Consider the following 12,032-nt stretch of genomic DNA (forward strand, 5'->3'; position numbering starts at 1 on the left):
CCTTCCTCCCTTCCTTCCTTCCTTCCTTCCTTCCTTCCTTCCTTCCTTCCTTCCTTCCTTCCTTCCTTCCATGAACTCAATAAAGTAAGTGCCCTAGGCATTTAATTACCTAAAATAGAATAAAGGGCAGGCAGAATGATAGTAATTAAAAACAGAGAGTAAGAGAAGTATGTGATCTAATTCTCCTATCCCATGAAAGTTAACAGCTGAAACTCTCTAAACACCATGAGGAAAGAGGCATTCCAGAGGAATCCCCCTGCAGCCTGCAAGGGGGAAAAGGCTGGGGGAAGAGAAGCCAACCTGACGTGAATGACCACATCAAAGCTAAGACAGGGAAACCGTTACCTAGGCCTCTCCACTCAGGTGCGATTTTTCTCAACGACTGTACTAGGAAATACAAGGAAACTGATGTGGGACTTGTTTTGATGTGTGGACTCAGGCCATCTGGAGAAAGCTTGGTCCCTGATGGATGGACCTGCCATTTGACCATGGGGTCTTCTTCCGCCACGATGGTCCTGACCTCACAGGGGTGCTATCCAAGGGACAGGAGAAAATGAGCCCACGTGAAAGCTTTCCTAAGCTGCTAACAGCAAACGTGATGACAGATGGTTTAGCTGCTGTAGTTACGGTTGGAACCCCAGTCTGTATCCCTCTAGCAGAGTTACAACCACTTTAGTTAACTTGCTCAGTTTTGCTTGGCAAAGTGACAGCAGAAAGGAAAAGACCCTTCCAGGAAGGGCAGCAGATGAGAGAGAAAGTGCGGAGGGCAGAGGTCCAGGCTCCAAAACCAGACTCTCTTGGTTTTTGAGTCCTGGCTCTGACATTCTCTAGCTGATGACCTCAGGTAAGTTAAATTCCATAAATTCAATAAAATAATATTAAGAGTGCTGATGAATAGGCTTGCTGTAAAGATTTATTTAAAAATGCTTAGAAGAGTACTTAGCATATATGTCCTCAGTAATTAGTCTCTCTTATCCCACTACTGCTATTATTCCTGTCATCATCATCATTCCTGTTATTTCTATTGTTAATATAATTAGTGGAGGGAAACCACACTCCTGCCTGACGGTCCATCCTCCATCCGTAGTCAGGTTGCCCTCCTGGTCAACTAAAGCAGAAACCAAACTGCCTACTCACCATAGGAAACAGAATCCCCCTGGGCTATCTCCTTGAAGAGACCAGAAACATCCAGGTCGGGCACCCCAAGGGCGGCCTGCAAAATGGTGGTAAACTCTTCCTCTGTTATGTAGCCATCCTCATCAACATCAAAGAGCTGAAGGGAAGAGAAAATAAAATATAAGGTTGAGTGCCAGCAGGGCAACAGTGGTACGGAATAATCTCGGAAAATAAACTCTAGTAATTCACACAACTATTGGGCCGGGGTGAGGGAGATGTATCTGAAGGAAGAATGGTCTCTGCTGCCCTCGCGACACCTGGCTTGGTCGTGGGACGAGACAGAAGGAAAGCGCGGGCTACAACAAGAGTAAGACCAAAGGGCGTGGGAGCCCTGTGGAGAGCAAGATGAATCCTCTGGGAGAGGTCAGGGAAAGCTTTACCCGTTTGACAGGTTGAGTTGGGTCTTAGAACACAAAGGGATACTCCTGGGACAGACGAGGACTGGTAGTGTTTGCTGGGGGCTCAGACCAGGTGACGGACGGACAAGCAGGAATCACACCATGAAGGCTGTAGGATGCCTCACCTCACCCTGTGGGGTTATGACAGTGGGGGATGTGGTGTGATCATACGGGAATTGAGAGTGTGGAGGTGGATTAGAGTCAGAAGGTTGGAAAGTCTAGAGGCGGGAAAAGCAATGAAGAGTGTGGGGTGGAGAAGCAAGAAGGACAGGAAGGGGCAGAATTTACGAGGAAGCGAAGGCAGGGCCCTGTGGGGATGGCAAGAAGGATGGAAGAGTGGGCTGAGGTGCTCTAGCTTGGACACCTGGGGGAAAGTGGGGTCCATTCCCCAGAGGGGGAGATCAAAAGCTGGACCTGGAGAGGTTAGACATGAGTCAGAGGTGCTGGGGGAGTTACGAGACGCAGCACCTCAGCTCAGGAGACTGGTCGAGGCTCGAGCCATGACTTCTGGTAAGAACCGCCAACTCTGGGGGGGCTGGGGCTTATCTGCAGAGAATGCACAAAGTGATGCAAAGCCCGAGGAGCAGCAAGAGTTCAAGTGCATGCAGGGAAGAGGAGCTGGCAAAAAAAGGACTCAGAAGTCCTCAGAGAGAACCGGAAATGAGGAGCGTGCCACTGGGAGCTCAGGAGGGCTTTCTGGAAAGAGGGAGACACTCTGAGGGTGGTAGCAGCCCACTGAGTAAAACACCAGAGCGAGGCCAGGCGAGAAGCAAAGAGGGTGGCTGGGTTTGGCAGTTAGAGGAGATCCGGATGCCTTTGGGAAACACGGCTTCAGGGAGCCACTTCCCAGGTGGTCATGGAAAGCCAGGAACGAAGAGGTGAGCGGTGGAGACAACCAGCATGGGCTCCTGAAATAACAGGAAGGAGGGAAATGGGGCATCGGCCAAGCACAAAAGGAGGCTGTCTTTAGGAAGGGAGAGTCTGAACATGTTTATAGGCCGAAAGGAAAAGGCGGTAGGTGGGACGGATTGAAAGTCAAGCAGCAAAACAGTGATAGTTGTTAGATAATTAATATCCCCAATTCAAAATCTTCTCCTGGGCACTAATGTTTTTAAATGATGCAAGCACTGATTCCCTGCAGGCCCCGACCAAAAGTGTTCAAGTCACTTTCCTTGTATGAACCGATTACACCCTCACAACAGTCTTACGCCGGGTAGGTGCCTTCGATGCGAAAGCTGAGGCACGAGACTGTTAGGGCCCTTTCCAAGGTCACACAACTGGCCAGTGGTACAGTCGGCATCCAAATCCAGGCAGGCCACATCTAGAGCGCCTGCCGCCAAGGCCTCTACTTCTGACCAAACACACGACCAAAACCAGAAAACCAAAAGCATTAGAGAAGGTGTGATCATCACGAAAAGAACCCCAAGCACAAACTGACTAGCGTTGTAACTGTTCATCAGGGTTGGAGAAAATACTAGCACTTGACGTTGTTGATTCGCTGCCCCCGGTGAGAAAGCAGGCACTTGCCCATTTTCTGTCCCTCAGCCCCCAAGTGAGGGAGAAGACAGCCCCAGAGTGAAAAGTGACTTAGCATTTGTTTGCACAAACTGCAGGCCAGGGCTCTCTATGGGCCCTGGACTTCCAACAGTAACTGCCGGGAGATCCCACCCCACCCCGCTCCTCAAGGCGCTAAGCTTTCTTGCGAGGCCTCCATTCTGACATGATCCTCGGCAATCCGTCTGTCACGTTTGGTGCTCTGGTGGCTCTCGATTCTGTGGAAATTCCCTTCCCGTGTCCATACTGGGTGCTTCTACTTTCTCTCCATCTGGCCTCGTCATGACTACCCCAGACTGTGCCCCTCACGGAAACGCTCACTTTCCCTCCATTACTCATCACTCCCAATAGTCTCTCAGCTACAGAGTTCCCAGACCTGAGGTAAATCCCATGCTCTGGGCTCTGGTAGGAAGCTCAACAGCCCAGTTTCCCTTGGGGGAATGATATCCGTCCATTGCATGGAATACGGTGGGAATCTCAGGCCAAACGTCCTGTCTTTCCAGCAAGCAAGTGGCTCAAGGCTCTGGACCCTTCCTGGAGTGTGACTGAGGGCAGAGGTGGAGGGGCTCACACTCACTGCAGAGCAGTCTCTGCAGCGGGGGCCTGTGGACTCGCTGCCTCTGAGTCTACCCTGGAGCCCCCTCCCCGGGGTTGTGGCAAATTTCTTGCATGGCTGAAGAACTCTGGCTAATCCTCTACCTCCACAGTTCTCTGTGAGGATGAAATGAGCTCAAGGATGGGGAGTTCACTGTGAAGTGCTTCCCAGATAAAAGGAATTGACAGGGTCCTGTGCATATAAAAGGACACGACTACATGAAAAATACAAGTGTGCCAAAATATTTTCAAAAACACCAAACACCCCTGAAAAAGAATGTGGAAAAAATAAGCAATGTAAAGCATGACCCTTGTCTTACTGGAAAAAGAGCTAAGTATAGTTTTAGGTCCTCCTTGTTTCCCTCCCCCACACCAAACCAAGGTCTAGGCTAGAGAAAAATCTCACGACATCTTTAAAAACAATAATTACTGCGATCAAGGGCCAAATTTTCTATCAGGTCTTTCATCAGTAAACCCAAACTGACCGTTTGCTCAGCTCAACTTATAATTACGTATACAATCCCAAAACAGAAACAGAAATATCTGGATTGGAATAAGTTAGCTATGTGTATAATTTTAGGTTTTATGATGAATAAGTCTATAAAAGCCAAATGTTTTAAACTTGGAAAAAGTTCTGGCCCTTGCCTTATGACCATCTGCTAAGCATCAGCCACTTAGGTTCCTTACAGGCCTTGCAGTTAACTCAGTTTAAACCAATCTGAAATAAAAAAGAAAGCTTGGGGACTTCTCTGTCAATGACAGAACACATGAACATTCCTGAGGCATGCCCTGGTGGCCTATAAAACTTGAGAAAGGACTCTTGGAGAAAGAGCGTCTTTCTAGATGATAGAGGGGAAAGAAAACCTGTTGGAATCACAGTGGGATATTCTTCTCAGAAACCAGGAAAAGAGGAGAGTAGGAAACAGGAAGAGAGAAGGTCCTCGGTTGTCATGGCAGACGGAAGCAGAGAGACCGCCAAGCTGGGATGAGTCAGTATATAAAGCTCGGTACAAGGACAAGCAGGGAAATCAAGTTTTTGTTTCACTTGAGAGCAGACTACACCACCTTAGAACTGGAAGTGAACACCCTCCTTAAATACTAATTAGATGAAGCAGCTTTTATCTCAGAAAAACGAAAAACACACTCTGGGAGTGTATTCTTCCCCCTCTTCTTGGGCATGGACGTGATAAATGGAGTCTGAGTCCTCACAGCTCAGACCTCCACCAAGTCCTGCTGGGGATGGGGTGTTATTCATCGGCACACCTCCTTCCTCAATGTTGCTGTGGAAATATACGTGATACTACAGGAAAACACGCAGGGTGGGGACTTGGGACGTGTATCGTGATGCTCACCTGACCCCACCACAACCACATAAATTCCATCCGGAAAAGAGCACTTAAAATACCTCTGGCACTTGGAGTGAGAAAACTGGGATAGATGGGAACTTTCCAGATGGTGAATTAGAATGACTGGTGACAGGTGGTGTTTATTTATGAACTGCACTTTGGGGCTTCGAAATGGAGATGCTGTAAAGAAATCAGTTTTAAAGCTAATTTGTGAAATCACCTTCTCTTCAGTCTTGATGCTGTTAACGGGGCTGCTCCCAAAGACTTCCCTTGTGCTTAACTGGATGCTGGTGTTTTCTTTATTCTCGGGGGCAGTTGTCTTAATCACATTACCCCCGCGTACACGTCATAGCAGATCTATAAACTCATGTAACAGATTTCACTGATTTTCAAATAATATGCTTCGAGTCAACACTTGTTCATGAGGCAGACCAAGAGGCTTTCAGCGGGGCTGACAGTACCTTAAATGCCACCTGGATGATGTCCTCTGTGTTGGCAGGGTTGCACAAGACGGCCAGGCCGATCACATACTCGCGGAAGTCGATACTACCATCATGGTTCTGTGACAGGAGGGGAGAGATCAATGAGCAGGCCCACTAGTTGAATTACTATTAATCACAGCCCCAAAGGTGAAATCCAGGCAGGTCACACAGCTCGGTGTCATCACACATTGAGCCTGTTTGGAAAAAACTTTGCACTGAGAGGGAACAGCAAGCAAGGGGTCCACCCATTCCCAATTCAGAAGGAAGAAAAATATATTTCTGTTTAATAATGAATATAAACATTGAATCACTGAGGCCATTTAGTGGCTCCGTGGCACCCAGCATGGGTTCTTGAGCTCAGCCCCGGGGGAAGCCTCTCTACGAGGCAGGATCTAGAATCTTGGTGGTGGCCCCGCCATGATGGACAACACCAACAGGTCACTAAAGGGGGACCAGGGTCACTAAGCAACCCCCTACATGCAGACAGTGGAAGGGAGGGGAAAGGGCAAACTGAGGCAGTGGTAGCAGATAGATTCTTCTTTGCAGGTTTTCTCTGTAACAAACCAGGAGCCAGGGAGTGAACCTGAGCTGTGTCAGGTTAGATGACGGGAGGCCCCAGGAGATCCTGAACTTCTAAGCGTCTAACTAGTATGATATGAGTATCTATATACCTCAGGAGGTATTTCATGATGGCAGCAGAAAAGAAGGCATTGATAATTCTAAGCCAGGCTGACTGAATGTAGGGTTTCCTACACATGAACTACTCACCTAGACAGAACCCGGAGGGACGAAGTGGGGAGAAGGAAAGAGAACTGCAAACAAGCCCTATGATGATAATATCCCAGGTGTTAGAAGCATTTTGGCAGCCAAATCTTCAAGTGATGAAATCCCAGGTAAAGTGTGAACTAGGAACAACAAAGCTAGCGCAGTACTTGACAGATGAACAAATGATGTTTGGCGTCAATAAGAGTGTAATCTTTAACTGTGACTGAGGGTCTATATCTCTTGAGCCGCAAGAGTCAGATGCTTAACCCACTGAGCCACCCAGGCACCCCTCTTCCTTTTCTTGAACCACTTTTTTGGAAAAAAAGCTGATCTTTTTTTAAAAAAAAAGTATCATTCACATCCAATGAAAAGCACCCATTTTAAGTGTACAGTTAATGTCTTTTGACAAATGTATATGCCAGGGTAACCACCACCACAATCAATAGCTGCAACATTTTCATCACCCCGGAAATTTCAGAGATGGTGGAGTTCTTTTTTTTTTTTTTTTAAAGATTTTATTTATTTATTTGACACAGAGGAAGTGAGAGAGAGAGACAGAGAGCAAGCACAAGCAGGGGGAATGGCAGGCAGGGGAGAAGCAGGCTCCCTGCTGAGCAAGGAGCCGGATGCGGGACTCGATCCCAGGACTGTGGGATCATGACCTGAGCTGAAGGTAGCCGCTTAACTGACTGAGCCACCCAGGCGCCCCAGAGATGGTGGAGTTCTAAGTGACATCATTTCCTTCTTGTGTCACCATCATTCATTTCCTTACACACCATAGAGGGCCGTTGTTCGTTAGCCTTAGAGGCTGAGCAGCTTACTGAACCATAGACCTATTGCTCACTGTAGGTACATTTGTTCTTCAGTTGGCTTGCTCTATGAAGCAACACAGAAGTCTTGAATGGAAGGTCTGAAGAAGAGATAGAAGAATGGTCAATGGACAATGAAGGTATAATCATAGATTGTATGACTGGAAATACTCTTTTGAATTTATGTTGTCTCTTTATTGTGAGGCATCCAATTTTTATTTATACCACTGAACTCTATGTATAATAGAGGTCAAGCATCATAACTCATTTTGCAGATGGAGAAAGATAAATGTAAAGGACCCTTCATGTTACCACTATTCACAAAACAAGGTAATATTCTGGACCTCTAATATTCATTAATAGTCTTATCTCTGAATGGTTTTGGCTGACAAAAAGAAGCAGACCCTTGATAATCACATGAGAAATTTTATGTAAGTTTTCATCTTAGTAATGTGAAGGGGAGAAAAGCAGCATGGAAATTATTCTCAGGTATTTTATTATTGGATCAATAAAATAACACATTGTTAAGATTCCAAATTCAGAATAATAAAACTTTGAACTGTAAGGAATCTTAGAAATAATCCATTCAACTAATTCATTTTGACTAATAAAAAAAATGAGAACCCTATGACCCAGCAATTGCACTGCTAGGTATTAATCCGAAGGATACAAACATAGTGATCTGAAGGGGCACCTGCACCCCAATGTTTGTAGCAGCAATGTCCACAATAGCCTAACTATGGGAAGAGCCCAGATGTCCATTGGCAGATTAATGGATAAGGAAGATGTGGTGTGTATGTATATACATATATGTGGAATTTAAGAAACAAAACAGATGAACACAGGGGAAGGTAGAGAAAAATAGAACAAGATGAAATCAGAGAGGGAGACAAACCATAAGAGACTCTTAACTATAGGGAACAAACTGAGGGCTGCCGGAGGGGGTGTGGGAAGGGGTATGGGGTAATTGGGTGATGAGCATTAAGGAGGGCATGTGATGTAATGAGCATAGAGTGTTATATGTAACTGATGACTAAACGCTACTTTTGAAACTAATAATACACTATATGTTAATTTATTTTATTTTTTTAAGATTTTATTTATTTATTAGAGAGAGAGAGACAGCGAGAGAGGGAACACAGCAGGGGGAGTGAGAAAGGAAGGAGCAGACTTCCTGCTGAGCAGGGAGCCCAATGCAGGGCTTGATCCCAGGACCCTGGGATCATGACCTGAGCCGAAGGCAGACGCTTAACGACTGAGCCACCCAGGCGCCACTATGTTAATTGATTTTAAATAAAATAATGAGACATAAGCTTTACTTGAGGTCACAAAACTTGCTATTACCACTAACTCCAATGAAAATTCAGGTAATTGGACTCTAAATCATTCAAATTAAAGTAGCTTAATAAATTCAAAAGCAGACAATTACAAAGTATACAACAAAACACACTTCTTTAGTTTTTTAATTTCAAATAAATTCCATGATAAAAATTATCCTTCAAATCTGTGTTTCTTTTCTTTAAAAACCTATTGAACTTCTCAGGAAGAATTATAAACTTAAAAAAAAATCTAGACTTGGAAATATTTCAGGGCCACATTTCAAAGGAGGAGCCCAGCTTTCTGGAGACTCTAATCCCTCCATAATCTGTCCTAATCTGGAGGCCAGGATAGCCCAGAGTAGGAACTATGGATTTGTATTGGGTCACTGCAAGGAGAAGGGGTGACTGAGCCTGGCTGAAACCTGAGATGGTGGGCCCCGTCCCTTCCCTGGTGGTCAGCAGGATCAGAAAAGCATGGAAGTAAAGGCTAGGGGTCACCATGATGTCCCGGCGTCCCAGCGCCTTGCCATCCCCACACTGGCTTCTTGGACCAGTGGGAAGCCAGACCACATGTTTAGACACGGTCCATTTAAAATTCCAGAAGGAACAAATGGTGGTGTTCCTGTGTCTGATTCTCAGGTAGCCGTTTCCTGAGGCTTTTCCTAGTCGGATTTAGTCAACATTTTTATCCCTACTGAATCAGATACGTTTTACAACCTTTAAAGTCCGGCAACATTTAAGGATGTGGTTCTGAATACATTTTGAGATGGAAAACTCCCAAGGATAAGGACTATATTGTCTTTGGTGTGTTATAATTGATATCATCCCTGCAAATGAGAGATAATCAATGCTATCAAAACAATTTAGAAATGTTTACATAAAAACAGAACCTACTAGGCAGCAGCCAACAGAAAAAGGCTTTGAGTCTTTGAGGATAACTTTACAAATCCAAAGGAGTACTATTGTTAAAATACAGTTAATTCTCAGTTTTCCAGAGGAGTCTGGGAAGAGGTATTCTGTTTACTCGAATATTCTTATTAAGAGCCTATTTCTACCCACATACATAATTGTATTACCAATTTGCTTGGAATTAAATTGCTTTAACCCACTTAGCATTAAACACAGACACTTTTAAGAAGTAATTCTTAAAGCACCTCAAGATCAATAGACGTGTTAAATATCAGGGCCCTGCAGGTGCATCTGTGAATATTTTTTAAGGCTCCAGTATGGGTTAGTTGTGTAATATTACTGATGAAATCTCTAACTTTTTAAAAAAATCAGTTCTTAAAAACACATGAACTAGTACTCAAGATATTTAAAATGTGAACTTTAAGATGATGTACACATTTTGAATATTCTTAGAGGTCTGCTTTTCTTAGGTACAGAGCATACGTGCGTTAAGTACAGACCTACGCTCTTTTTCCTTCTGTTACAGTTTACAGAATCCAGTGGATTATATTAAGATGAAGGTGTTTTTCAAAATCATGTGGGATATTTTGAAATTTAAAAATGTAGGTGGTACAACTTCACATGCTTTTTAAAATCACTGAGTATAATTTTCAACTTAGTACATAAATTGTATTGCTTAATGTTAGAAATTGAAAAATCATGGGATGGAATGATATGAATCAAAGACCTTTGTCTCAGCCTATAAGGAGGCTTCCATGTAGAAATGGCAAAAAAAAAAAAAAATCATCAGGTAAATACTCCCTCTTCCACTGAAAATGTGCCTTTAAAATGTCAACTATTGAATAAAAATTAAGAAATTCAATCATTCGTCAGGCTCTCGGTTCTACGCAATGCCAAAGTTTTGAGTACTTAACAAAGTCCAGAGTTTAGACTGGATTTTCTAGTGTCTCCACTAGTGACTGGGGTTACCTGTACAAATTTTATACAAATTCAGAAGAAACAGAAGAGACATGTAGGTAACTTCAGGATGTTTTGCCCTATGTGGGCAGGAAGAGAATCGTAAGAGCAGATAATCTTTTGACCCGAGGAGCAAGAAAAATACTTACTACCACCCCAGCATGAGGTGACCATCTTGACTTTCATAAATATTTAGAATGAACTGACAAAAACAAGGGTAAGGCTCGGTTGCCCTTTCTACAACCATCCTGTGGAATAATAAACCTAATATTCTGAGACCTTAAAAGGTATCTTTGCTGCTTTCCCCTTTCTTGGCTAGATGCCTACGCTCATGCCTGACATATAAATGGGCTGATTCTAAAATGGGATCCTGATATTAATGTGTGGTTGCTAGCAGGAGCCTCATTCTGATATGACCATACCTGGCTAAGAAGCCCACCAGAGCAAGCTTACATTTACAGGTCCCTAGAGGAAGGCAGATGTGGTCTCTATGCTTGGCTCCGTGCAGAATTATACGCACATGGTGTTTCATAAATATATGATGGTGACGATGGTGAGCGCAGAGGCCAAACACCAACCTCTCCTAATTTTCACTGGGGATTTCTCACCCACAGCTGTGGGCTGTTAACAGGAGAGTTAGACCAGTTCCATAGTTAAACTTTCCTCTAAATGAGTCAAAAGAGGAAGGAAGAATTTATCTTCAAACTCGGGAGAACCCCCTAAAGTAGCCCTTGGAGGGAGAGGGAATGCACTGAGAGAGAAGCAGGAGGGATGGGAACCAATTAAATAGCAGGCCGGGGGCAGGTCTGGGGAGACTGAGCGCTTGCATATGCAGCCCTTCTGGCTGAGTCTTCTTCCTGCAGGATTCTGGATTCTGCCCGATAGAGCCAAACCACGGGCCATACACAAGAAAGGGTCGACTGCCCTGGCTGGTGACCTTGGCTGCTTATTGGAATTACCTGGGGAGCTTTAAAAATGCTCATTTCCAGGCCCCGTCTCTAAAGATTCTTCTTTAACACATTTGGAGTGGGACTCGGTTGTCAATATTCCTAAGGAGCTCTCCCTGTGATTCTGAATCGCAGTCCGGACTGACAACCACTGTAACAGTCAACAATATTTATATATCTTTATATATCTCTATATTCCTTTATATACCAAATAACTGATGACTGTGTGCTTTTCCCTTTTTTCCCCCCTTCTTTGCTTACATTTCCTCTGTCTGCAGTTTTCCAAAAGGAACAACAACAACACAACATTCCTAGCTCTGAGGCAGGGCAAGACATGACAAGAGCCGGCCAACATGCACTGGGCATGCCTGATTTTGTATGAAGCACATGTAAGAATGATTGAGAGTGACATTTTGGACTACGGGCCCACCCTTCATTCCCCAATACCCTGACCCTCTTTACAGATATATCAAAACAAAATAAATTTGCTGCATGCTTATTTGACTAGAGAAACAGGACTAAAGAATTCTGGAATTTTAGACCGTTGCTCTACCATTAAAAACATATATATATATACTTCCCTTACGTGAAATTGCTTCTTTTCTCATTTCTGAACCTGTTTCTATACAGTTAAATAGGTTTCCAGGAAAACACTTTCTTTCTTTCTTTTCTTTTTCTTCCTTCCTTCCTTCCTTCCTTCTTTCCTCCCTTTCTTTCTTTTTTTCTTTTTCTTTCCTTCTTTCCTTCCTTCCTTTCTTTCTTTCCTTTCTTTCTTT

At 44.2% G+C, this 12,032-nt stretch overlaps 1 protein-coding gene across 3 annotated transcripts in view; it reads right to left on the reverse strand.

The window, feature by feature from the left end:
* Positions 1 to 12,032, reverse strand: part of LPCAT2 (lysophosphatidylcholine acyltransferase 2) — a 66,253-nt gene that overhangs the window by 4,333 nt on the left and 49,888 nt on the right. For all 3 annotated transcript variants that reach the window (XM_035025191.1, XM_035025190.1, XM_035025189.1), the window contains exons 12-13: positions 5,530 to 5,628; positions 1,138 to 1,273 (exon numbers count right to left, since the gene is read on the reverse strand). In XM_035025191.1, the coding sequence (XP_034881082.1) occupies positions 1,138 to 1,273; positions 5,530 to 5,628 (235 nt within the window). The remainder of the gene's footprint in view (positions 1 to 1,137; positions 1,274 to 5,529; positions 5,629 to 12,032) is intronic.

The sequence above is a fragment of the Mirounga leonina genome, unplaced genomic scaffold (assembly GCF_011800145.1).
Source record: "Mirounga leonina isolate KUSES-001 unplaced genomic scaffold, KU_Mleo_1.0 Mir_180, whole genome shotgun sequence".
Lineage (NCBI taxonomy): Eukaryota > Metazoa > Chordata > Mammalia > Carnivora > Phocidae > Mirounga > Mirounga leonina.